The sequence below is a fragment of the Metarhizium album genome, assembly GCF_000804445.1.
Source record: "Metarhizium album ARSEF 1941 chromosome Unknown scaffold_1, whole genome shotgun sequence".
NCBI classification, from domain to species: domain Eukaryota; kingdom Fungi; phylum Ascomycota; class Sordariomycetes; order Hypocreales; family Clavicipitaceae; genus Metarhizium; species Metarhizium album.
In genome coordinates this window covers 3,546,674-3,570,927 of record NW_024467575.1, presented here as the reverse complement: position 1 = coordinate 3,570,927, position 24,254 = coordinate 3,546,674, and the positions used below count along the sequence as shown (strand labels likewise).

The window sequence follows — 24,254 nt, the reverse complement described above, 5'->3', positions numbered from 1 at the left end:
CGTGCATGACGTGGTGATCCAGGCGAGGTTTGTGAAAGAAACGAAACGACAACCTATCGAGACGGGGGGCGCGACTCATGATTGATTGTCGAGAATGTCCCGACGTTAGTTCCGGCGGACTTGTGAGAATACGCACGTACAAGCGTGTTGTCGTACATACACAATCTGTTGAAACATGTCCACATGCTCAGATTAGCGACGCCGGCCCGCCATTATCGGTGGCCGTGAGTCTGTGTATATTTGCTTTTGGTCATGGCGGCGCAAGACAAGCTATGTACGTGCTCCGTAAAACAAAGATGATAACAAATAGGTCGCGAGTGGAGCTGCATGCATCCAAGTAAGTTGTAAACACCATCCATTCCCATTCAAAACATGCCGGCTGTGAGGGAACGTCCAGAGAAGAAAAACAAGGGGAAGAAAAGAGAGCATGGAAGGAAGGGGCAAGGAAGAGTGAAGAAGAAACTAGTAGAAACAAGAAACACACCGCTCGTCATGCATGTATGCACATACGCCACCACCACCATCTCCTGGGAGGCGGTATTTCGACCTGAAATCTAGAATGCAACATAGCAGAGACTCCTCTGTACGTAGTTGGGTGAATGAGCTAGCGCTGGCCCGCCACTCTTCACAGTCAGAGAATACTTACTACTCGGTAGTTTATTGTGCTTTGTTCTTCCTCCGTTGGACAAGAGTGCCCAACTACTCGGGTAGGTTCTGTAGTTAGGTTCGGAGTACGGAGTAGGCACCTAGGTATATACATGCTGGGCATGCGTCGGCCATGTCTTGGCCTTTGTGCCCAAACGCGGGCCATCAGAACAGGAAGCATGAGGCTTCAAGCAACCAAGTTACCTACATAACTACTCCGTACATGCTGTGCCACTGCTTACCCCTTTTCGGCCTCAACAGCGTGCAAGACAGGGGGGGATCGTCAGTCGTCACTGGCTCATCAGTCCAGACCGGCTGGGAAACGCCACATGTGTGCCTGATTAACAGGGGCCATGCAGGATGCAGGACGGGTTCCTGGTCGCATGTACTCCGTACGGATGGGAAGTACGGAGTAGAGTACGGAGTGGTAACCCTGACCTGTGGTCGTTGCCGCACCCGCACCCGCACCCGCACCCGTACGGAGCACCCGCACCCGCATCCGCACGTTTCCGTCTTGGTCATGGCTGTCCAACTTGCCGCCGGACCGTGGGTTCCTTGTCGCCGTGAGTCACCAATGACCATGGCCCGACCAGTTCCATCGTCGTGGAAGGTAGGCGAGGACAGTGGTGGGATGGCTGGAAAAGGAGGGAATTAGTATGTATGTCCAACCCAGTTCTTTTGTGTTGTTCCGAGAAGAGAAGGAGAGAAGAGGAGAGGAGAGAGTGGCCAAGGCCCCTGCAGCACCATGAGGCCCATCAAGACACTCCGCATTGCTCAGCTGGACAAGCGGCAAATCCGCCGGGTCGGACGAAGACGGCAGTCATTCCTAATGGCTCGTGGTATTTGTCTTGGCAAGCGAATCTCGTCGCGCCAGGCGAGGTCGCCAGCATCTTGTGCGATGCCAGTGCCGGAATTCACTACCCCGGCTTCGACCCCTTGCAGGTGTGGCGCCCCGTCGTTGTCTGGACTTTTGGTGAAAATGCAGCCAGCAGCATGGCTAGCCGTGAGTCGTGGGCCAGGCCAGCACTAGGCGGATTGACCTTCCAGGGCCTCAGCCAAAGCGTCAATCAATGTTTGGTACTCCGTAGCATAGAAGGGTTTGGGGCAAGGTTAGCCTGTCCCCCATGCATTGTTGGACCTGAATCAGGCTTGTGTCTTGTGTTGTGTGGTCTGGTATGGATGGACATAGTCAGCCAGGTCTTGTTTTCGCCGTCATCCGATACCGCTGTTTTGTGTCGAAGGAGGAGGGGAGCCCTTCTGGCACAGGAAGACGACGTACGTGCTACTCCGCACTCGGCATGATGAACCGATGAGTTGACTTCGTCTTGCATGCCCCTGCTTGCTGCAGCGGATGGCCCGTCTCCGTGCTTTCGACGTTGCCTGAAAGAATATGATACTTTGGTACGGAGTAGACGCCAGAATACGATGTGGGTAGCGGGGGGGGTCGTGAAAGTGAAGGCGCAAACGAGCCAACTGGGGGGAGGGGGTTTAATTTTTATTTCTCCCCCCCGGCTGTCGTTCCCTGATATATGTAAGGTGACTGACTCTGTGTTGAGGTGTGATTGCGAAATCTAGGCCTCTTGGCGACGGTATGGGCCAGGGAACAGGAACAAATGTGACGCTGCCTTCGCACAGAAGCTCAGTTTCAATAATACCGTACTATATCAGATGCCAGTCTGGCGCACACTGCAGACGGTCTTACAACGCAAACCAAGCTGGCTCGCGTAAAGCTGCTTGCCGTCTCTCTACATGATACCTGTGATTGGGAACATGATGTGGTCCCGACTGATTCACCTGGCTGGGTGTATTCGAGACCAGTGTCTGCACCGGGTAACTACGTGCTAGGCGGTAGTATGGCGAGATGAGTTCTTCGACTGGCATAGCGACTTGATGTGCCGCCGATGACGTATTGGCCAAGCCCAGAGACCAAGCGCAAGGCGCCTCGCAGGGCCACCCACGTTATCAGACCGTGAACAAAAAAAGATGGTCGTCGTCCGCCACCAAGAGGCGCTAGCGGCAGGCAGGGGCCCGGAAAAAGCCCAAGTCCCAAGCTGCTTGAGGACGTGGCTATTGGACAGGACCTCTCGTGGGCTGCGTCTCCGGCGTCTGGCTCTTGCGCTTTGGGCTTGCCTGCAGTGGGCGGTGGATTCGTGGCTTTTGGGTTCAATCTCTGGTGCGCTTTCGGCTGGGGATGGGGCGAGGCCAAAGCCAGCCGGGCGGCCGGCTGCTGAATCGATGCGATGCGGGTCGTTGGTCGTTGGTTCGGTCGGTTGGCCGGTGGAGGAAGCTCAGGATCGACGGGCTCCCAGTGGTCCTGTCCTGGCCTGTCCTGGCCGGTCCTGGCCTGTCCTTCCAAAGACGTCCAGGTGTGTAACAGGTATAACGGAGCACGGAGCACACGGAGTACGGAGTACGGAGCTTGTTGTGACCTGGACTGACGGCGGCGTGGAGGCGTTGAGCTGGCGTTGAGCTGGCGTTGAGTTGAAAGGCGCAGGAGCAAGAGCACACCGTGGCAACGTGCGAACTGGCTTCAGGGGTCGGGCAGTCGGGCATGGTGCTGCGCAGAGCAGCATTGTACGGAGTACTTGAGTACTTTAGTGAGTACGTACCGGGCTGCCGGGTACCCTACTGTTGGCAGTATGTACTGGGAGCACTGGCACTCGGTACCTCGGTACTTCGGTACTTGCTGAAGTAGCATCACGGGGGTCTGTCTCGGCTCAAGTTGTTCAGTTGTTCAACGGCACGCACTCCCATGATTGGGCATTTGCAGGGGAACCAGACACCCAAGAACCACGAACAAGAATCGACATGGGATGTTGCAGAGTCCCATCATCCATGTTCAAGTTGGGTGTCGGCGTTGGCGCTGGCGCTGCGGTTGCCGTTGCGGTTGCCGTGTCGACATGGACGGCCGTGCCTCACGCGTGAGGAAACTCGAGTTCGAGTGCTGTCTGCTCCTCCTTCCGGGTCCCGAGTCCTGACTGCCAGGCCAGATTCTGGTGCCAGTCAAGGTGTACGGAGTATCGAGCATCGCCATGTCGCCGTTTCGTTTCCATCCCTCTGACGGCCTGACTGATGTACTGATGTCCCCTGTTGCCTCGTCTAGTTTGGCCTTGTACCCGTGTCGCTACCGCCCTGCTCCTGTGTGCGGCGCCCGTGCGTTTTGTGCTTTATTTACGCGAATACCACTTGGTCCATTGCTGGAGCCGATTTGAGTTTGTTGCAAAGTATACATAAATCCGTCCGTGACGGTCACCAGACGCTCGACACTCCAGGGCTGACAATGTCAACATGGTCTTGACAGGCTCTGCCGGGAGTCGACCTTTAAATCGTGCGCCGCCGCCTCTCCCCTTCCCCCTTCCCCACCTGGGGGCGAGACGAGACGAGCCCATGCGTACTACGGAGTGCCGTCTCGCCGTGTCTCAAATAAATCCCATTTTAGCTTCTCACCTCGCCGGCCATTGCCCATCGCCGGCGTCTCTGGTCCTGGCCACCTACTTCTGTCTGTCTGCCGCCACAGAGCGCAGCCAACGACCAACCACACCCAAGCCCACCCAGTGAATCTGCCCTGACGAGCACCGACGAATAAATTTCGGAGCGTCGCTGTCCCGAATTTCGAGCAATCGGCCTGCCGCTGGTACGTGCATCTCGGCCTCGACGCTGGTTGATTTCTATCCTGAATGTTTGGACCATTCGACCGCTGTGTACTCGGCACACTTTCATGGCCCTCTAACTCGTGTTCCAGATTCACAACTAGTATTTGCTTCAGCACCTTGGGGACCGGGCCGGCAACCGTCTCGCAAATTTGCGTTGTAGCTGTGCCTGGACCTCGAGAGAGCCTGAGCTGAGCCTTCGGTTTATTGGCGGCACGTCCGCCCAGCAGCACAATTTGCTTGTTGCAGAAAAAGGCCGGGGAAAAAAAAACCAAAAAATTTCGACAGCAGCTCCCGTTGGCGTTTGCCCGCCTCCCGGGCAGAGTTCATCTTGGATGTCATGGAGAGCACCTCAACTCCCCTGGCAGATTACTTTTGGATTGCTGGCGTAGAGTCAGTGTCGTACGACGATGCTGCTGCCATCAACACCCACATCAACAGCATTCCCGTCGAATCAACCATTTCGGAACATGGTGAGCCTGACCATGTCGCCAGAAACGGCCACAAACCGAACGCTGCTCGTCATTCGCGCCAAAATTCTGCCAACCGCCTCTCCAAAATCTCAATCGACGGTCGATACTCGATTGCCAGCACCCTCGATGAGCTCAACGGGAATACTCGCAGCAACAGGAGCAGCGCCACCATAAAACCAGTCAAGCCTGCTGGCCCAACTGGGAATTTCCCTGCCACAAATGGCGCCTCTCCCGAGGGTTCGACGCAGGGCCCAACCCCAGGTCTTGTGCTCATGGGCATGCCCGATTTCGATTTCGACAAGGCACTTCTAAAGTTTGCCACTGAGAGAGAAAACTTTCTTGAAGACCTGTCATTTACTGCAGGGGCCAAGCTACAATCGCGACCGCCAATGGTGAACCCACGAGCCGAGAGGATTCGCGCCGACGAGGCCCTTCCAAACGGCAGGATGAGCCCGCTGAGGAGTATCAAAGGCAGTATTCGACGCAAGATCAGTTTTAGGGAGATGAATAGCGTACGCAAAGGACCTACAGTCGCCAGACAGGGTGCCTCGAGCAGAGCTGGTAAGGTGTCTCGTTCTCTTCCGGACCCGTTTGTGTTTGTGTCCGGCGTCCTTGCTTAGCAACAGCCATGGTCACACTGAGGGCACCCGGCTTACTCTTGTCTCGCAGCGTCGGTTCGCACTACCAAACGACTGAGCAACTACAACTCCGTAATCCCTCCTCCGGAGCCCTTGAACACCGATCCTGACATGCACCCATTGAAGCGGCGTTTCGAACCTGTCTTGCTAGATCGATACCCACCAAAGAACGCCAAAGATGAACTCGCCAAACGCGGAAAGTTCCCGGACTACGTACCCATGTTCGCCTTTCCCAACGACATCCATATTGTTTCCTCCGACGATCGGCCTCGCTCTACATGGCACGGCTTTACGATGACGGGAGAAGACAACAGGAAGCTTTATGGCATCACCATCATTATATGGACAGCGTTGACCGCAGAGGCAGCAGAGGAGGTGGAGACCAGATGTGAGCAGTGGCGGCAGAATCACATGTCCAATGAGGAGAGAGAGTTGGCCGCAAGCTTGGGGGTTCGCTTGGCGGCTGAACGATCACATCTCTCACAGCTGCTCTCAAAGCTCCCTACGATACCCTCTGGATCGCCAGCCCGAGACAGGTTGGAGGATCAAATAAGTATGGTTGAGGAAAAGATTGCCCTCATGACGGATATGCTACGGCCGCTGCGGCACGGCGCGGCTTCAAAGATCGAAGGGCTCACGGCTGGCGAGAGCGGCCTGTGGATCCCTCGAGCATACGGTGTTCTTGGCAGGGACGCGGCCTGCATGGGCTTCTGGAAAGAGTGGCTCAGGTCAATCATCGTTCCCATGACGGACGGGGCCGTTCTCCGAGTGCCTCCCAGCTCCCCCAAAGTTGGCCGCTGGCAACCTTTGGAACGCTACGTGGTGAACCTTTGCACGGAAGCTTTCAGTCCGTTGGGATCCAAGACGCAGGTGGAGCTCGGTGTGAGAGAACTGCGGCTCTACGCTCGAAAGGAGGGAGCCAACGAGCTCCCTGGTTCCCGGACCATTGATTTATACGCCCTGTTTCGGTGTCTCTCTCTCGAAAACGTCGTTGCCCTGTTCGAGTACGCCATGTCCGAATCTCGTATCATCTTCTTATCCTCCCACACGAGCATGTTGCATCTGGCCTGCCATGCTCTGGTGAACCTTCTTTACCCTCTCCAGTGGGCGAGCATCTTCATCCCCGTCCTCCCAGCTAGACTCATTTCCGCCCTCGAAGCCCCGTGCCCCTACATCGTCGGCGTTGAACGCCGGTATGAACGGATCGACCTGCCGGATGACGACTATGTCCTGGTCGACCTGGACAAGGACACGATCGATGCCACCTCGCAACCCCACCGTCTCCCCAGACAGCATCGGCGAAAGTTGATGTCTCTTCTCCAGGTTGCCGCTCCTCACACTCTTCGATACGGTGTCAGCACTGGACCACCGCCGTACGCCATTGAGTCTTTCCCCTACGACTCCTTCTCCTCGGAGAACGCGTCAGTCTTTACATCCACAGCAGAACCGACGACCTTGGGCAAGTGGGTGTCACAAAGCTCGTCAAGCTTTGCAGACCGGACCCCTCCCGAGCAAATCCACCCACCCGTGTTCAACGCGTTTACCATTTCCTCAGTTGACACTGGGAAGTTTGACCATCGACCAAGCACGAGCAAATCGTCCAAGACAAGTCCGCAGTCCTCCGTATCTCCTGCGTCTGCCAGCTTTCCTCCCATGCCAACTACTCCTATTTCACGCAGCGATTCTGGCTTTGCCCTGACCGCTACACTCCGAGAAAAGAGGTCGGGGCACTTTGGGGAGGAAAAGGGCCGTCGAAGCTCATCCTTTGGGTTGGATAAGTTCCAGCCCAACCACAAATCGAGCTTGCCGCTGCTCAGCGGGCATCAGCCGAATGCCTCCATTTCTGGTTTCTCTGTTGTTTCGGAATCATCGTTCGGCGGCGGGTACGCGCCGTCCGCCTACGCTCAGTCTACCCTCGCCGCATCCACCATCATGCCCAGCATGCAAATCCAGACGGTGCGAAACACGGAGACAACGGTATGGGTCGAGGGCCACTGCTTCAGCCTCAACGCCAAAGACTGTTCCTCCATTTGCACTATTTGCGATGACAAGTCAGAGGGTGACGGCTTGTACGAGTGCACATCGTGCAAGACCGTAGCCCACGGCCGATGCCTGGGTCAAGTGTCACTTGTCTGCCCGGAAGCTTTCCACCCCGACCGAGTAAGAGCGGCGTTTGTACGATGCCTAGCCAGTTTACTTTACACTTACCGGAGACACCTCGGCCGTCCTACCAAGCAGCAAAAGTCCAATGGGCAGATGTACGCCTTTGACATGGATGGATTTATACGGAGTCTGCCATACGATCAACAAGAGTACGCCGCCATGATGCGCGACACTCAAGGCAAGTCAACCCGTTACCGTCTTGTCCCTCCACGCCCCTCCCCCACCCACACCATGACTACTGACACGTACGCCCGCAGCCTTCAACGAATTCATCCACAGCCGCGAAACCACGGCAGCATCCGACCCCTCCGTCCGTCTGTTCGACGAGATCCTCATGGCCAAGAAAGCCCGCGGCCGACCCGGCCTCCCCTCGGGCCTCTCGCGGCTTTCCACCATTCGTCAATCCCACGGCGCATCCGTGTCACCGTTGGGCCTCGCCAACGGGTCCCGCGCGGCCTCCAGCAAAGCACCTGTCTATCTCACCAACACGTCTGACCATATCTGGCGCACCGCCTCAGTCCCGTTGCCGAAGGGCAACTTTCCCGGCGAATACCGCTCTGTGATAACGCGGATTCCGTCCTGTCTTGACAAAACGCTGATGCGCGAGCCCCGTGCCATTCAGGGCGTTCCGAGGATGGAACAGCGTGGCACGAGGGCCTTTATGCGGAAGCAAGTTCCCAGCATGTTGGGGACTACTCCTCCTCCATGAGCGATTTGTGCTCCAAACTTGCCCACCACGCCCCCTCTTCTCCGCATGTTTCAGCTTGGGAGTGAGGAGGCCCAAGGCCACCAGGGGCAACTAACTGGTGAAATCATGTCACTAGTGCGGGCAAAAAAAAAAAAAAAGGACAATGTGTACACTAGATTTGCGTTCTTGTACTGTACTTTATTCAAACGTTGCCTGAAGAAATACGCCGAAAGGGGAAACACAAGACCAAGGCTTTTTTATACCTGACCTAGAATAACACGCAGTTCGGGAATGAACGGCAAAAAGGACGGGGGCTCGGGATGAAGAGGAAATATACATACACTCGTGAAGCTGGCATTCAACCGAGTCTTATTCACTGTCGTGCGTTTTGTCCACGTCTGGGCCTGGTTCGCGTTTCGCTGTGTCGTGGATGTGGATGCATCACTGTTCGCTGGCGGTGGTGCCGATGCAAAGCCATGACGAAAGCACGCTCGACTATCAGACCATGAGTCAGTCAAAATATCACTTCCAATGTCTGCCCCGAATGGACAAGATGCACGTCAAGTCGATTTTCCGCAGCAATTCCCTTGTATTTCTATTTCATGTATGCTATTCGTTGACAGAGAATCCCTTCCCGTTTGCGCTAAAATGTTGTACCAAAATGCTCGCCTCGTGTCGCGTATGTCATATCTCATCATCATGGTGACTGAAATCAGATGCACTGTCCTCTTGACCGGCATCATCATCATCAAGGTAGAAAAACAAGTCCCAATACCAATACAATAGTAAGCTATCCCCTGTGCCTGCCCCTGCGAGGCAGGCTGGTCGGATACCGTGAGAAAGTCTTTCGCATATCCTGAGGTGGAAACTCCCTGCGGAAGCCGTGCATATCAAAGTCCTCCCAGCCGATATCCCTGAGTATATGACCAGTCAGAGACGAGTAGCTCAAATGTCCCTTGGGTAGCGCATGTATGCAGTGGTTTTCCACGCCACCAGCTCCTTGGATTTCCTGTAGACCGGCGATACCGAATTGGAGATTGCATGTGCGGTACAAAAACCCAAGCACGTAATCGTGCTCAGAGTAAACATTGACTAGTCGGCCAGATACAACGCTCCTCAAAGTCAACCAAACTCGACTCTCGGCTGGAAATGGGGCCCCCATCATAACGACGGAATCAACGAATCCAAACTGACGTCGCTCTGCCAACACCATTAGACAAGCGTATATGGCGCGAGCACCAAGACTATATCCGATCAAAGACACCGGCCGCTCGCCTTGAAACTTGTGTCGTATGAGCGCATCGGCGAGCATGGCGCCCGCTTTTTCGGCCCGAACCATGCCTACACTCCAGGCGTTGTCCACGATTTTGCTGATCCGTAAGAGGGGCTCCGGCCAGGCAGATGTCATCAGGCTTTTGAAAACTGCGACTCAGTCAGCGGTCGCCGTGCACCCTCAGCTCCATTCCATCCATGACTTACTAGATTTGGACTTGATCTCTCGTTTAGCGCTTTCCCAAGCCGTACTCTTGATGACTGTCTCGAGCGCGCTTCCGAGATTCGTCAGGGCAGCATGTTCCCATCTAATGGCATATATTTCTGGCTGACTGTTGAGAGACCGCCAAGGTCTGACGACGTCATCGGGGCCGGTCATGAATCCGCTGACGGCAATAAGAACCCGAAGTCTACGATGACCGACGGCGGACTCTCTGGCGTCGATGTAATCGTAGTTGATCCCGTCACACAGCCGAACAAAGGCAAAGTCTTGGATTTCTCTGGCGAATGTCTCCAGCATCTTGTTCACTGGCCTTGCAGGGTTGATTCCGAAAAGAGATCCCATTAGAATCCCATTTTCGGCCATGGTTCCCAACAAACCCGCGGCTGCAATTGTAGGCAACCCCAAGCCACCCTTACAGGTACCAATGCCGACGTCTTTCAATGCAGCTGCGAGATTGACAGGACCTGAAGACCCGGGGCCATTGCCAAAGGCCATTTTAAACTTCCGAGGAGCCCTTGTTTCATCGGATTTAACGGCATCTTCTTCGCGTAATGCGTCAAGGGCCGCTCTCACCAGCCCCTGAGCCACTCGAGCTTCGTCTAGCTGATAGGTTCTGAAAGATAGATTGAGGGACGAGGTAAGCTTAACGAGAAGAAGCCTAGAGTTTGCTTTGTAGTCTTGCAGCGAGAGGAGGACCAGGAGCGCGATATGTAGTAGGAGCTTTCGCCTGTCAATGTGCAGAGACCACAAAGGGTTTGGAAGCGGAGGGTGCCTTGTGACCAAGTCGGGGTCAATATGACGTGTGGGAACGCAATGTGGTCCTTCCGTAGTTTGTTAGCTTAAAACAGAGGCACCCGACAGTCTTTTTTTTTTTTCTCCTTGCCGCAGGACATTGTTAGACGGCGTACCTGTCGCAAGTGTCAAAGCGACTGAGCCTCCTCTGCCGCCACGGCCGCCACGACCAGCACGGTACGTGCCGCGCACACTGCGTGCTCGACCACGAGGACTTGAAGGTGCAGCAGCCGCATCGTTGACGTTTATTTCTGTGAACCTCTGCAAGACGTTGGACTGCCACTTTCTGAAGGAACCGAGTATTTCTTTCTTCAGTTCCCCGAGCGGTTGGGAATTTTCTGCGACTTCCTTTTGGACAGTCTGGCGAGCCTTGGAATGGTACGCCGTGGAACGGTCGTCTAGGATACTCCCGTGAAAACCATTGACGGTCGAAATGTTCTCTTTGTTCTCGTGCCTATGGCGGAGAAGAGGAAGCGAAAGCCATTGTCCCTGTCCGTGGCCTCCAAGATCGAAGTCGGGACGCACAGGAGGCGAATCAAACGGGTTGCTCATATCCTTTTGCATGCTGTCGGTAATAGCATTGACAAGGGCGACGAAATCGTTTCTTTCGGCGACGGAAATGATTCCAGTCAGATCAGTCGGTCGGCGAGCAGGTTGATGCCCACTGCCACGAGACCCACGGCCCATGATGCGTACGGCCGGAGTGTCGAAGTCACGACGCCTTCAAAGTCCTGAAAGCGCGCCCGAGAAGCTGCCGGGGCACGCGGCTTTACTTTATACATGCAGCGGAAGCAAGAGAGGCAATGAGATTCACAAACCTCGACGGTGTGTCCAAGTTCCACAAGCTACGGCGTGAGAAAGAGGAGTGAATAAAGAGAGTCACAGACAGGAGCCAAACAAAGAAAGACGTTTATAGGGCAAAGACGAAACAGTCTGCTTCTATAAGTGGTTTGGACGGTTGAACACCGTGTCGACGGTCCCTTTGCCGCAAGAGCGTTTACCTTTTGTTCACGTCCAGTTCAAAACGCAGAGGCAGAAGAGAAGGCAGGCAGGTCGGTCTCGCGGCAGCTGCGCAAACTCAACAAGGAGAAGGAGCTGTCATGCCATGTCAACGTGTCACGGCAACGCCATGGTTGACAGCTGCCACAGCTGCCACAGCTGCCGCAGCTGGCAACCACCTGGCAGCTCCTGACCAGTCCCAGACAGAAGATGCGAGACTGCCGATGGAAGCCTGGACGTGGTGCGGTGCCGCGATCTTGTTGTTGAACAGGCCGAGGGAGCCATCGGCCGTGCAAAACGAACACTGTCGGTAATCTTCAGTCCCACGAGCAGTCCATTGCCGAGACCCAAATCATCTCGGGGCAGAGGACAAAACAAGCCGGACGGTGATGCCGCGGCAGCCTTGCCCTCCAAGTTGCGGTGCGGTTTGCCGAGTGGCCATGATTCTTGCTAGCTGCAAGTCGTACAGGGTCACGTCCAACGGGAGTTGTCACGGTGACCCCGTTTGCGTCCCAGGTCATCCCGTGTGCGGATGCAATCACAGCAATCACGCTTGTTTGCTGGGTTCGAGGCAAGAGAGCTTCCAATACCCTCGTGGTGGGTCTGGTCCGCCGTCGTCGTCCTTGCGCGCCGGCCCTACCGCACCACCACCACCATCAGTCTTGCCTATTCATGACTTTCTGCCTGGCAGCTCGAGGCTTGCTTCTCCCGATACGCGGTTTGCAGCTCAGGCTGTGTACTACTCGAGGAGCGTGGTGGGCAGGGCCGGCGGCTTGTGTTGGGGCATGCCGGTCGAAAATCGCCACTTAGAAGTCAGTCACATGGAACTATTCTCCCATTTCATGGTATCTCACATGCGCTGGCATGGCAAAGGGCGGCAACCAATGGCCGCAGTCTTGACAAACAGAATGGTCTGCGTCGCCCCAGTCCAGACCGCACTCTAGGCTTTCCACATCATCCGCGTTGGCTTCAGCCCTCGATTCATCGTCGGATACTGGCTCCGGCAGCTTAAACGGACGAAGCACTTCATCTTGCCTCTTGAACATGGCGGAAATATCCCGTCCTGAGCCTTGCTTGTCATCTCCCGCACCGGCAACCATGTTTGCGACACATACATTAATCAACTGCAAGTTCCACCTGGGTGGTCCTTGATCGGGTTGAAGCCGCCGCAGAAGAGGCAGGAGGGCTTCTGCCACCAGCTTCTGGGCCAGCGCGTCCACATCTGCCAATGCGTCAAAGACCAAGTTTGGCAACGGGCCAGATCTGGATGTTCGACTGAAATTCGGAGCAGAACTGCCGCCTCGTCTCGTCGGCCATGATCGGACTGCAAGCCTCAGGGTTTTTGGCCGAGCAATCCACCGTTGTGTTCCCGGCTTCTCCGCACTGTGGTCTGCAGCAAGGAGATCCATTCTCATTCGCCGGATGAGCGAACATGAAAGTTTGTGCAGCTCCTCTGTGATGCGAGGGATGGTCTCGAGTCCTTTGTACGTGTCCTCAATGCTTATTTGCGACGGAATGTCACCAGCCTCTTTGACCTCTGTGGGATCAATGCCATGCAACAGACCCCATACCTTGACACCAATACCCTTCTCGGCTCCGGGGCCTGCCAGAAGCGCCTCTATAAGCCCGGGAGACATTGATGGGTGCAGGCGAGCATGTCGAACGGAAACCGCCGTGGTTAACGAATGAGAGTCCGCGTCAACCTCTTGTCCAAGAACATGAGACTCTAGTTGCGTAGACGTCTTGAGCCCCAGTCCCGGTATCTGCCTTGTCTTGTGGCTGTCCATGAAGGCAATCACATCTTGCTCATTCAAGGCCATGAGCGTCGTCTGGTTGCGGGGTTTATTCCGACTTCCCACCAGTTTACTTAGGAGCTTGTTGGTCGATATCCCGCAAGTAGAAGTGTACCCATAGTCTACTTCTATCCTTGTGCGAAGATGGTTTGCTAGGTGAGACCCCAGCACCAGTCTCAGGTAGGTCTCGTTGTCCAGAGGCGCCTCGTCTGGCACGCGACCCTGGACACAGCCCGAAACGACGGTGAAATCGCACTTGAATCCGTCTTGCGGGTCTTTTCTGGAGAGGTGAAAGAAGGAATCAGACAAGCAGCCCGTGTTGAGGCATTCGATATTGTAGTCAATGACATCGGTTACATCTGCGCCAAGTCACATCAGACACGTCCAAAGGTCGACAAGAAAAAAGGAACAATGTTCCACCCACCCATAAACACTTCATCGAACCCCAGCCGCTCTGCTCTATTGCTCCACGAGTGCGACCGAAGGAAATTGAACAGAACCTTGCTGACGTCCCGAAACGGCGTCAAGTCCTCCCCGTCCACGAGCACCAGATCCTTGCATATTCTCCTGGCCTCGGACACGAGCATCAACTTCTTCACGCCGAGCCTTCGGGCATTGTAGTTGCATGTCGCCAGGATGTTCTTTTGCCTCACCCCCAGCGCTCGCGACTTCAGCTCTGGGTCCTTGTTCTCAAATACTTGTGCGTAGAAGCAGTCATAGTCCTGGGCGGGTGGTCAGTCAGCCTAGACGCTGGAAGCAAACGGCGGGGCGGGGCCTCGGCGAGGGGAAACAAACGAATTGGAGAATGACGCGGTCGTGCTTCTGTTTCGGCACGCGTTTGGATTGGCGATCCATGGGCCGGCGATGGCGTTTGTTTGATGCACCGGCGCAGCGGCACGTCACGTACGTGGATGCGATTCTCACGATGCGCCACGGGATGGACGGTTGGTCGTTGGGACGGCGCCACCGTTGACGTTGGTCAGCGCTCAGCGTGTCCTCTCGGTACGGCTCATGGGCGGGCAGGTGGGGGGAGGCACTGGACTGGGTCAAGCGCGCGCTTACAGGCACCTCTGCTCTGTTGCCGTCGGCATAAGCGCCCACAGCCCTGCCTGCGTCTTCATACACTACACATAGTAAGTATCCCATGTCCCATGTCCAAAGTGCGAAAGTGTCACCTGATGGGAAGGCTGCATCGGGCGGCCAACGACACCATGGTCTGTGTCTTCTCGTCAAGTACCTAGGTATGAACAAGGGCCATAGATCGCTCCATCCCCAGCGGCTACAGACTCCTTCTCTAACGTCCCGTCACTCCTTCCCAGTCTGCCTCCTCGTTCACGATTCAACCTGCCATTTTCTCGTGTACTCACGTCTTGCGCAGGTCGATTTCCCCTCTCAAGCCAGTCTCCGTCTTCCTCGTCTCACCTCTTCACACCTATAAAGCGTATGTAGATGTATAGCCTAAACATGCCCTCTTGGCATCCGCGAACTGCAAGCATGCTGATTCTGGTACGGACAAAGGCCATCATGGGCCTGGTTGCTCTTTTTCCACTAAAAATCCAGCGTGGGCTGCCTGGAACAAGACCAATCCGACCAAGAATCCTGCCCTTGACCCGAATTTCAAGAGAATTCTGTGTAATTGCCCTGGCTACCAGCCGAAGAGCAACGATCCCAACGCAAGGTGCACATGCAACCACTCCGCATCCCACCATCAACTTTACCCTCGTGACTACGAGAGCAGTTTTTGAGCATCTTGAATTACTGCGACATGCAATCCGTTCTGTTGAATTTCGGGACCTGAGACGGATGTGGATATGCCGAAGCCAGACCTTGAGGTTGATGTACATGTTCAGATAGGACAACTCCGTTTGTTCATGTGGGCTGCCCAAGATATTCACCCAACTGAGACAAATCAGTCGCATGCGCCGGAATCTATGACATGTGTGTTGATAAATGATGTTGTTCCAATAAAGTTGTCCGTCTTGCGCCGAATCAAAGCTCCTCCTCGATAACACACACGCTGACTGCTGCACAAAGAATCGCTTGCGAAAATTTTTGTCTCGCCATGGTTTACTCAAGTTTCCTCCTTCTTTCGTTTTCCCGCGCAATCGACTTGAAGAATTTGTGGCGTTGCCCGTTCTTCAATTTCATCGACTTGTTCGCACTCTTGTTTCGCTCGATATATGCCATGTCCTGTCCGCCGCTGAGGTCTTTGAGGACACCGGCTGTTCTCCTGGCACCCTTACGCAGCGGCTTCCCATCCGGGCCGTAGAACATGTTTCCATCTTCCAAAAGGCCTGCGCTCTCTTTTGCCTCCTCTTCTTTCCAAGACTTGCTTTCAACTTCGATGACGACTTTTTGGAGAAGCTCACGTCTGGCCTGAGCAGTATCGAAAGCCAGATCAGGCATCCTGTCCATGTCCTTCAGCTGTGTGATGACCTTGAATGCATAGCCCTGGTCGACCAGGAAGGCCTGTCGCTTTGAGGAATACACCATTTCAACGGTATCCTTGGACACTAGGGAGTAGAAGAAAGCGTTGAATCCATCCTCATTTCTACGCTTAGCCCGCAATATTCGACCAAGGCGCTGGGCTTCCTGACGACGAGATCCATACTGTGCGGAGATTTGTATCAAGCATGTTGCCTCCGGCAGGTCCAGGGACGTGTCTCCAATTTTCGACAGAAAGAGGGTGCTACACTGTGGCGAGTTTCTGAAGTAGTCCAGGATTAGCTGGCGTTCAGCATTGCCTGTTCCGCCAAAAAGAAATGGCTTCATTAGCTTCTTTGCATAGGCCTCAAGCGCATACACATTATCTGAGAAGACAATAATCTTGTCGCCGCGGCTTTCGTGGTAATTAATAAGATACTGACACGCTTGAAACTTGGTCGGGTTCATGACACAGAATAGTGGTCGGCTGCGAGGTCCAGATTCTAGGTATCGTTCATAAAACTCGGTTGGCATCGGGCACCAAACTTCTGCACATTGCACCTTGGCGATGAACCCTTGTTCTGAAAGCTCCATCCAGTTAGCCTCGTAGAGCTTTGGACCAATAAGGAAGTTGAGGTCTTCAATCTTGTCATCTTCTCGAAGGAGGGTGGCAGTCAAGCCTAGCTTTGAATGTGCCTTGATCGAGCCGATTACTCGCCGAAACATCTGAGCTGGTACGACATGCACTTCGTCAAGTAGCATAAGGCCCCATTCCCGTTGCTGAAGGAAATCCATCATTTTGGCTGATTTATAGGCACGCTCGCGAGTGTTTGTGACCATGGAATATGTCGTGATGATGATTCCCGTGTTCCCGGTGAATACCGACTTGTTGTCAGATGAGAACAGAGCAATGTCGTCGGGATTGATATTAGACCATTTGATGAACTCATTTTTCCATTGGATAGCGGACATGTTGCTGGTAGCAAGCACAACAACGCCCTTTTTGATTGTACATGCGGCTGTGACACCAACTAGAGTCTTCCCTGCCCCGCAAGGCAAGACAATGATGCCACTCATAGCCCGCCCGTTGCCGAACATCTTGGTAAGGCTCTTTTCTTGATATGGTCGAATCTGCGTTCCCGGTCTGAGATCAATTTCAAGGTTTGCGTTGGCGTGATCGTTTCTAAAGTCGTATTCCTCAAGCACAGGATAATGAAGAGCCAAGCACCTCTCTGCCACAATTCCAACTTTGTCGTCTTTAATCTGAAAGGCGTGGATGATCTCTCGCTCATCGTCGTTGTCTTCGTCATCCAATACGCGTTGCACCTCAGCCCCGCTAGGTTTCTGTTCACTCTCAGAGTTCTGTCCGCGTCCTGCCAGTCCTTCTGCTTCTCGGAGACCACCCGCAGCCTTGGTGCCAGCAATGGCGATGCCGGCTGCCTTGGGGGCGCTTGTCGTTATTTCGGTGGCGCCTTGGACGCGACAGGGTCTGATTTGCGGGTCGTTCAACAGCATTTGTAGAACTTCTGGGTCTGCGGTTTCCAGCAAGTACTTGTTGTTTTTCAAAACCATCTTCACCATTCCATAACTCTTACCACAATGGCGAATGTACTTGATGACATTGGGCGGCATCTCATTCTTGGAGAAACGATCAAGAGTAGTGATGATGTCATTCGGACTCAGCCCTACTGAGACGGCAGCATAGAGGCTATGGGTGGTGAGCCTGTATTCGTGTATGAAAGTCGGCCGTGACATGGGCTCGGCAATCGTGACCAAGAAGTCTTGCACTTGAGGTGCTAAAGGGTGAAAATTTTCGAGGACAAGTTTTCCCCATCCATCAACTCGTAGTGGCCGATTCTGGTGGTCGGGCTTCAGAGAAAGCGCCGTGAAGTCATGTTTTTGCTCAGGTCGGAAGAGCGCAGATGCCAGGTCGGAGAATCCCGGGCCTAGCTCGTAAGGAAAGGCCGAGATATCGAACTTCTGGATGTTTCGCTCAATGATGGTGTTCAGCTCGTCCGGATCCTCGCTCAAATCGCGCGGAGTATCACGACTGCCTTGGCTTTGTGGCGATTGTCTGGAGCTGCTATTGGGCGTTGCCAAGTCGTCGTCGAAATTTGCTTTTCGCTTCGAAGACATTTTATAGGTAAGGCGGCAGTCCTCTGTAGCAGCTACAAAGGTTGACTGACGATGGTCGCGATGTCGGAGTTTATTTCGGTCGCCCAAACGACTGGTAGTTCCACCGGCAAACGTCGCGGGCTCGCGGTTGTCTGCGACTGTGGAACACGGAGGGGGCCGGCGACCCTAAACTCGCCCTTTTCTGCGAATTCTAGCTCCTTGGAGCTTGCAGAGAGGGAACGTGTCGGACGAGAAATGGCGTAGCCAGAGGCTGCTTTTTCATGCGTGTTGCTACGCCCTTATTTCTTGGGACAGAACGTTGGATGAAGAGGCTCTGCGTTGCGTCAATGGCGGCCCCCCATCGTCACGTGCATGGCGCTACTCATCCTCTCGAGTTCTCCTTGCCATCAGTGTTCGTTGTACTCCGTAACTCCGACCAGACTTGTTCTCGCCACTCTACGTCTCTTCACCGACCGTGTCCTCGCAAAGCACTCCTGTAGCCATGACGACTTCTGGAGCTGTCGTCGAGAAGTCCATGGGCGTCACGAACGCGGCTAACGGACCTGGGTTAGGGTTAACAAGGATGCGATGCGAAACAGGCGCCACGGATAATGGAACATTCTGTCAGACGCTAACCCGCACGTGTATTCTGGATAGGCATGGATGGACTAGTCGGTGAAGCCTCGAACAGACCAGACTTCCACCAAGGGTCCCGGCCACCTGCGTCTTGGGCTGTTGAACGCATGTACGAATGCCTGTACGTCCTGGTTCCCCGCCCGCAACTTGGGCGTCGGTGATATTGGGACGACTCATGCATGAGATAAACGCCCGAGTCCGACGGTGGAAACAAGCAACATCGAGGACATTTATGATTGGAGGCATGGCAACATCCGTCCCACGCCTCTGCAAGGGTCGGCGCTTACACGATGCCCTCCCAGTCACCACGAGTCCACGACAGCCAACCACGAGGGCAGCACGAAAGGACCACGACGACCAGCCTAATGCTTCCTTCGACTTCACTGCCCTCTCTCACGTCTAGCCTTGATGCGAGTCGATCATGGCGCCTGGAAAATGACCTGTCCCTTGCCCTCCATCGCAGCAGTATATAGCCATGTCACGCCTGTCTCTGGCCCTGTTGGCTCTGCCCTGTCCATGTCTGAATCTGTCTTGACCACATGAGCTTCCTTCATCATACCCCCTTGATGGGAGGCCGCGCTACGGCGTTGTCTGTTGGTTTGTAGACATCTGCAAACTGGGCTGAGGTCAGGTCGCCCTCGTTGGCGATATTCCCGTCGCCTGCCCTTCAACGCGGACCAATCCCATCATGGCTTCTTCCCAGCAAGCTTCGAATGTATCCAAGAGGCCCCGACTGTCTCTTCAGATCAGGACCACAGTATGCAGCCCTCCATCGAAAAGCCTGAGGGCCCTTCCTCTCAACCCAAGTGATCCTACAACGTTCAATACCATGTCCAACGTCTACGTCACGGCCATTGAACGAGCATCAGCCATTCAGTGCGAACCCATCACCGCTGTCAACACTCTGCCAAACCTCAGACTTCAGACGCCCATCGAGAACAACCGCTTGAAGCCACGCCTCGCGACGCCCTCCATGCCCACGTGCCCCGAGACACCGTTGACAGCTCAACCCGTGTCGCCCCAGCAGGTCGATTTTATCTACCCGAGCATCATGGCCGCCACGCCGCCTCTGTCCGCAGGGCCGGCCGACAACCCATCCCACGTCTTCGCATTTCCCCCGTCCGCGGACACCCCGTCAAAAACGAACCGTCCGCCTGAATGCCTCACTGAGAATCATATGCCCAAACGTCGCCGGGCACCATGCTCAGCCCCCCAGATCACCAGCCAACTACCGTACACACACCCTCGAAGCCTTCACAGCATTCTCCGAAACTCTCCTCTTCCCCCAAGGACGGCAATCCCACCATCCCCAAGGCACCAACCCCTCTGCTTCCAAGGAAAAGCCTCCAAAAGAGTCGAGTACGACAGCCCGCTAGAGGAAGAAATCACCACGTCCAAGTACATCCGTTCCCACATAGAGCTCCTATCCGAAGACGCCTCCCCCCTCTCCCCGACACGTCGCACGCACTGCGCATTCCCCTTGGTGACGACCCCCAGAGAAACCCTCCCCGAGGCAGCACTCGTCTTCACCGCCAACGAAATTCAAGACGGCGGCCAAACACCCGGCCCCTGGGAGGACATGGGCCGCAGAATGGCCGGCCTCGGCGCCTCGTCTCCCACCTCGCCTGGCGCACCAACAGGCCCCCCCGAGCGGAAGCGAGAAAAGAAGCGCCGCTGGGTGTGGACCATCGGGCAGGACGATGACGACGACGACGGCGGCGGTTGTGCCGCATCCACTGCGTCACCGTCTGAATCCGCACATAAAAAGGCCAAGGCGGAGGGCGTGCCTCAGCTCACATACGAGGAACTTCCCACCCCGAGCATCGAGAGCATCAGTCCACTGGGCGGCTCGGACGCGGACGTCTCGGAAACATGTAGTGTCTTGTCAGCGGACGACGCCGATCGTCGCCGCTGCCTCTCCGTGCCGCCCAGCGCCGATGCCGAGGCCAAGACGCCGAGCGCGTCAACGGTCGCCGCGTATCCGCACAGAGATACGCCTATCCCCGAGCTTGCTGGACATGGGGATGGTTCTACACTTTCCGTAGCTGCGAATTAGGTCGTGTTTTATGCGCGGCAATGGTTGCATTATTACTCACGAGTTATGAAACGGACTGCATAGGTATTACAGCGGGGCAATGGTTTTTTCTACATGGTCTTTTTGAATCACACGATTCCTTTTTACCGGGCTTGTTTTTGTCGCTATCCCGCTATGCAATATTGATGATGACTGCTACCAATGGCTGGTAATGCCGCCATTGTTGTAATAGAGCAATACGCGAGTATCTGATCCAAGAATCTCATTCTTCCACATCCACCTTGCAGTATGCATGCATCTTGAGTATGGAAATTGGTCTACTAGGCACTTTTGATAGCTTGCTGCTGGTCGTAGTATAGCTCCTCCGCTGACTTGATGCACTGCATGTTTGCGCCGAGTTTGTTGATTGTCTCCATCCATTCGTCGTATTCGTCCGAGTCGAAGACGATGCCACCACCTGGGAATAGGTTGTTATTCTCGGCGTTTTTCATCCAAAGAGCGAGACGAACAAGTCGGAAAACACGTCAGGAGCAGGGGAGCGGGAGTCTGTGCCAACGTACCGGCTTGGAGATATGCCACTCCATCCTTGACCATCATTGTCCTCAGCGCAATGCAGGTATCCATTGCGCCCTCTACCGTATTTCCGTTGGCGTCCTCGCTTCTGTAGCCAAAGTAACCCACCGCTCCGGCGTAGACACCTCGCTTTTCCCTCTCCAACTCGGCAATGAGTTCCATGGCGCGGACCTTGGGTGCGCCAGAGACAGTGCCGGCGGGGAAGACTGACCTAAAGGCATCGAAGCGAGTCTTGTCGGGTCTTAGGACGCCTGAGACCTGCGACACCAGATGCTGGACGTGGCTGAACTTTTCGACGACCATGAGACGGTCGACGCGGACGGTCAGGGGGTCTCCTACGCGATTGATGTCGTTGCGGGCGAGGTCGACCAGCATGACGTGCTCGGCGCGATCTTTGAGGGAGCTTCTCAGTTCGTCGGCCAGCCGTTCGTCCTCCTCGGGCGTCTTGCCGCGCTTGACAGTACCGGCGATAGGGTGTGTGATGATCCTGCCGGCTTCACTCTTGACGAGGAGCTCGGGGGAGGCGCCGACGATCTGGAAGTCCTTGCAGTTGACGTAGAACAGATACGGGGACGGGTTGACGGTCCGAAGGTGTCTGTAGATATTGAATGGATGGAGGCTAGTAGGCCGGGCGAATCGTTGCGACGGGACACATTGGAAGATGTCACCCTTGACAATGTGTTCCTTCAGAGTGGTGACGTGTGCTTCGTAACCCTTTTGTCCAATATTGGAAGTGGCCTCTTGCCCCAAGCTGATGGGCCCTTGTTCGGGAAGCTCGATTTCGGGAGAGTTGAGCACATTGACGAGCTCATCGATTGTGCGTTTGGCCTCTTGATAGGCGGCATCCAAGCTAGTCTTGTCATCCTCTGGTACCACGACGTAGCTGATGACCTTGATAATGCCGTAAAATCTGTCAAAGGCCACGATGGTGTCGAAAAGCATAAACAGGGACTCGGGGATCTCGAGGACATCCTTCATGGGCCGTGCAGTTTTGGGCTCGAAATACCGGACGCAGTCGTAGCCCACGTACCCAATGGCGCCGCCAGTCAGAGGAGGCAACTGCAGACCAGGCACGTGAGCGACTACGTGCTCGGCCAATTCATTTTCCAAAGCAGGCAGAGGGTCCGTTTCAGGTCCATACCCGGGGCCGGTGGCGAGGATCTTGCGCGGGCCAGCGCCGACGAAACTGTAGCGGCCAACTTGCTCTGTGGCGGCGGACTCGAACAGGAACGAGTGCTCGGACGAGGAGTGGGCCGAGATCTTGAGATATGCGGCAGACGGTGTGATGAGATCGGAGGAAATCTGGCGGTATATGGGTACAAGAGTCGGCTTCTTGCCTGGGCCAGTGTGAGGCTTCTCGACGATGGACCGGACGGTGTCGAGGCTTGGGAAGATGGCCCGCTGTTGGGGCGGGCGAGTCAGTCAGCAACAAATTCCATTCGAGCTTTTCTGTGTATCACGTTTCGTGGACGCTTGTACGAATCACGTACCGAGCCAGCCATGGTGCGCTGCTGCTTCGTGCTGGAAGACGAAGGTTTCAACAATGTATGGACTCACGATGTAGTGGTGAGCAGCGAGGATGGCATGGCGTCAGGGCACTTGAGGAATCCAATATCCAGCGTTAATAAGTATCGGACAAGTCGGCCGTTTTCCAAGAAAGTAACTAATAAGCGCCGACTGCGGGGCAAAAAACCTGCCCAAGTGAGGGGTCGCTTACCTCTATCAACCAGCTGCATCTAATGTCACTGCCTGAGTGGGTAGTCACATCTCCGTCGCCTTTGTCACACTGCGACTTCGGCCAGTGACCAGTCAGATGCGGAAAAAAATCACTCGGCACTTCCAACAGAAGTGGTGACGGCTAGACGGAAACTGCGGCGTATTGCTGGAACAAGAAGAAGAAGAAGAAGAAGCTGCAGCTCTGTCGAATGCTCCGAAAACCGCACAGAAGCCGTTGTGTTTATCTGGTAACAAGTGATGGTTTGCATCTCGCCGTCTCTGGTCACGGACTCGCGGGCCGTGGCGGTCGAACAAGCGGCGGAACAAGCGGCGGAACAAGCTGCTTCAATAATAATGCTGTGGAGATGATTGACTGCATTGGGAGTTGGGTACATATCTGCCTTCCCGGCTACTTAGTACTTAAGCAGGCACGTATACCATCGACAAAGGCGCTCCGTAGAGGCCTCTCTGCCTTTGTTTCTCGACGTGACGCGTGACGCATGACGCAAGGCATCAATGTGATTCGTGGCTGTAGGTAGTGGCAAAGCTTGGGCCAAATGATGTGCTTCCAACCAGTTGGCGCAGTACCCCTTCTGATTGCGATTGCTCGTTGCCCATTGCTGAATAAATAAATACAGAGTCCAAGCGTACATCCTCGCGGCATGGCGCCTCCCTTCCAACCATGAACAATGTTATTCTCTGCAGGTGCTGGCAAGAGTCAAGACAGTCTAGCTCTCCACTCCCAGGGCCTTGACGCCCACGATGCGCCCCTCTTCCCTCGACACAAGCCAGTATTCAGTTCTGGTCTTGCTCCTCACCACGCTATAAACCCTCACATCATTGCCTTTGGTCGCTTCTCTGACGGCCTCAATCAACTTGGTATACTGGCCTTGCGAGTCCCAGTCAACCGGATCCATGATACTAATTTCGGCCTCATTGGCGTCCCAGTGCTTTATAAGCTTGGCAAACTCGGCTAAAACAGACCTCAGTGAGCGGATCTTGTTCAGCTCCACGACGATCAACTAAGCGAATAGAGCAGAGGGAAAGGGGACGGCCTGAACGCACTTTCATCTGGCAATCCATCCCCGCCCCATCTGAGAGACACTTGTTCAAATGGCTCGTCCGCATCGCTCACGTACACCGCATCTTGGCACGCGTCCCTGATAACCTTGGGGGCTTGAGACCCCTCGTCCATGGTTTTGAAGGCGGCTTTGCCATTCTCCTCTTGCTTTGCTGCCAACGCTTTCCCGTCGTCAACGTCTTGGTTCGCTTTGTCGAGAAATGTCATGTAATCTTGGTCGCTGGCCATGGTAACACTATGAGACTCGGCGGCGACGACTTCACAGCCCGAGGCAGCTCGAATATGTGGCAAAGCACGGAAATTTGTGGCGTGACGGGCGGCGATCAAGGTGAGCTTTG

At 54.9% G+C, this 24,254-nt stretch overlaps 7 protein-coding genes across 7 annotated transcripts; 2 read left to right on the top strand and 5 right to left on the bottom strand.

Annotated features, from left to right (window-relative positions):
• Positions 1–4,635: 4,635 nt before the first annotated feature.
• On the top strand, positions 4,636–8,278 carry MAM_01012 (dDENN domain protein; the record flags this gene model as incomplete). The annotated part of the gene is made up of 3 exons (XM_040819811.1): positions 4,636–5,329; positions 5,438–7,765; positions 7,827–8,278. 3 exons carry the CDS (start codon positions 4,636–4,638, stop codon positions 8,276–8,278), a joined length of 3,474 nt encoding a protein of 1,157 aa, XP_040683076.1.
• Positions 8,279–9,047: 769 nt separating this feature from the next.
• MAM_01011 (DUF726 domain-containing protein) lies at positions 9,048–11,231 on the bottom strand (the record flags this gene model as incomplete). Its single annotated transcript, XM_040819810.1, has 3 exons — positions 9,048–9,679; positions 9,737–10,573; positions 10,661–11,231. The coding sequence occupies 3 exons, from the start codon at positions 11,229–11,231 to the stop codon at positions 9,048–9,050; spliced, it is 2,040 nt and encodes a 679-aa protein (XP_040683075.1).
• Positions 11,232–12,370: 1,139 nt separating this feature from the next.
• MAM_01010 (DNA-repair protein, UmuC-like protein) lies at positions 12,371–14,191 on the bottom strand (the record flags this gene model as incomplete). Its single annotated transcript, XM_040819809.1, has 3 exons — positions 12,371–13,695; positions 13,761–14,058; positions 14,132–14,191. The coding sequence occupies 3 exons, from the start codon at positions 14,189–14,191 to the stop codon at positions 12,371–12,373; spliced, it is 1,683 nt and encodes a 560-aa protein (XP_040683074.1).
• Positions 14,192–15,403: 1,212 nt separating this feature from the next.
• Positions 15,404–17,896, bottom strand: MAM_01009 (Xeroderma pigmentosum group B protein (XP-B); the record flags this gene model as incomplete). The annotated part of the gene is made up of 1 exon (XM_040819808.1): positions 15,404–17,896. The coding sequence occupies one exon, from the start codon at positions 17,894–17,896 to the stop codon at positions 15,404–15,406; it is 2,493 nt and encodes an 830-aa protein (XP_040683073.1).
• Positions 17,897–19,199: 1,303 nt separating this feature from the next.
• Positions 19,200–20,567, top strand: MAM_01008 (uncharacterized protein; the record flags this gene model as incomplete). Its single annotated transcript, XM_040819807.1, has 1 exon — positions 19,200–20,567. One exon carries the CDS (start codon positions 19,200–19,202, stop codon positions 20,565–20,567), a length of 1,368 nt encoding a protein of 455 aa, XP_040683072.1.
• Positions 20,568–20,866: 299 nt separating this feature from the next.
• On the bottom strand, positions 20,867–22,621 carry MAM_01007 (anthranilate synthase component 1; the record flags this gene model as incomplete). The annotated part of the gene is made up of 3 exons (XM_040819806.1): positions 20,867–21,003; positions 21,107–22,520; positions 22,610–22,621. The coding sequence occupies 3 exons, from the start codon at positions 22,619–22,621 to the stop codon at positions 20,867–20,869; spliced, it is 1,563 nt and encodes a 520-aa protein (XP_040683071.1).
• Positions 22,622–23,563: 942 nt separating this feature from the next.
• On the bottom strand, positions 23,564–24,144 carry MAM_01006 (uncharacterized protein; the record flags this gene model as incomplete). Its single annotated transcript, XM_040819805.1, has 2 exons — positions 23,564–23,808; positions 23,901–24,144. The coding sequence occupies 2 exons, from the start codon at positions 24,142–24,144 to the stop codon at positions 23,564–23,566; spliced, it is 489 nt and encodes a 162-aa protein (XP_040683070.1).
• Between the last annotated feature and the right edge of the window lie 110 nt (positions 24,145–24,254).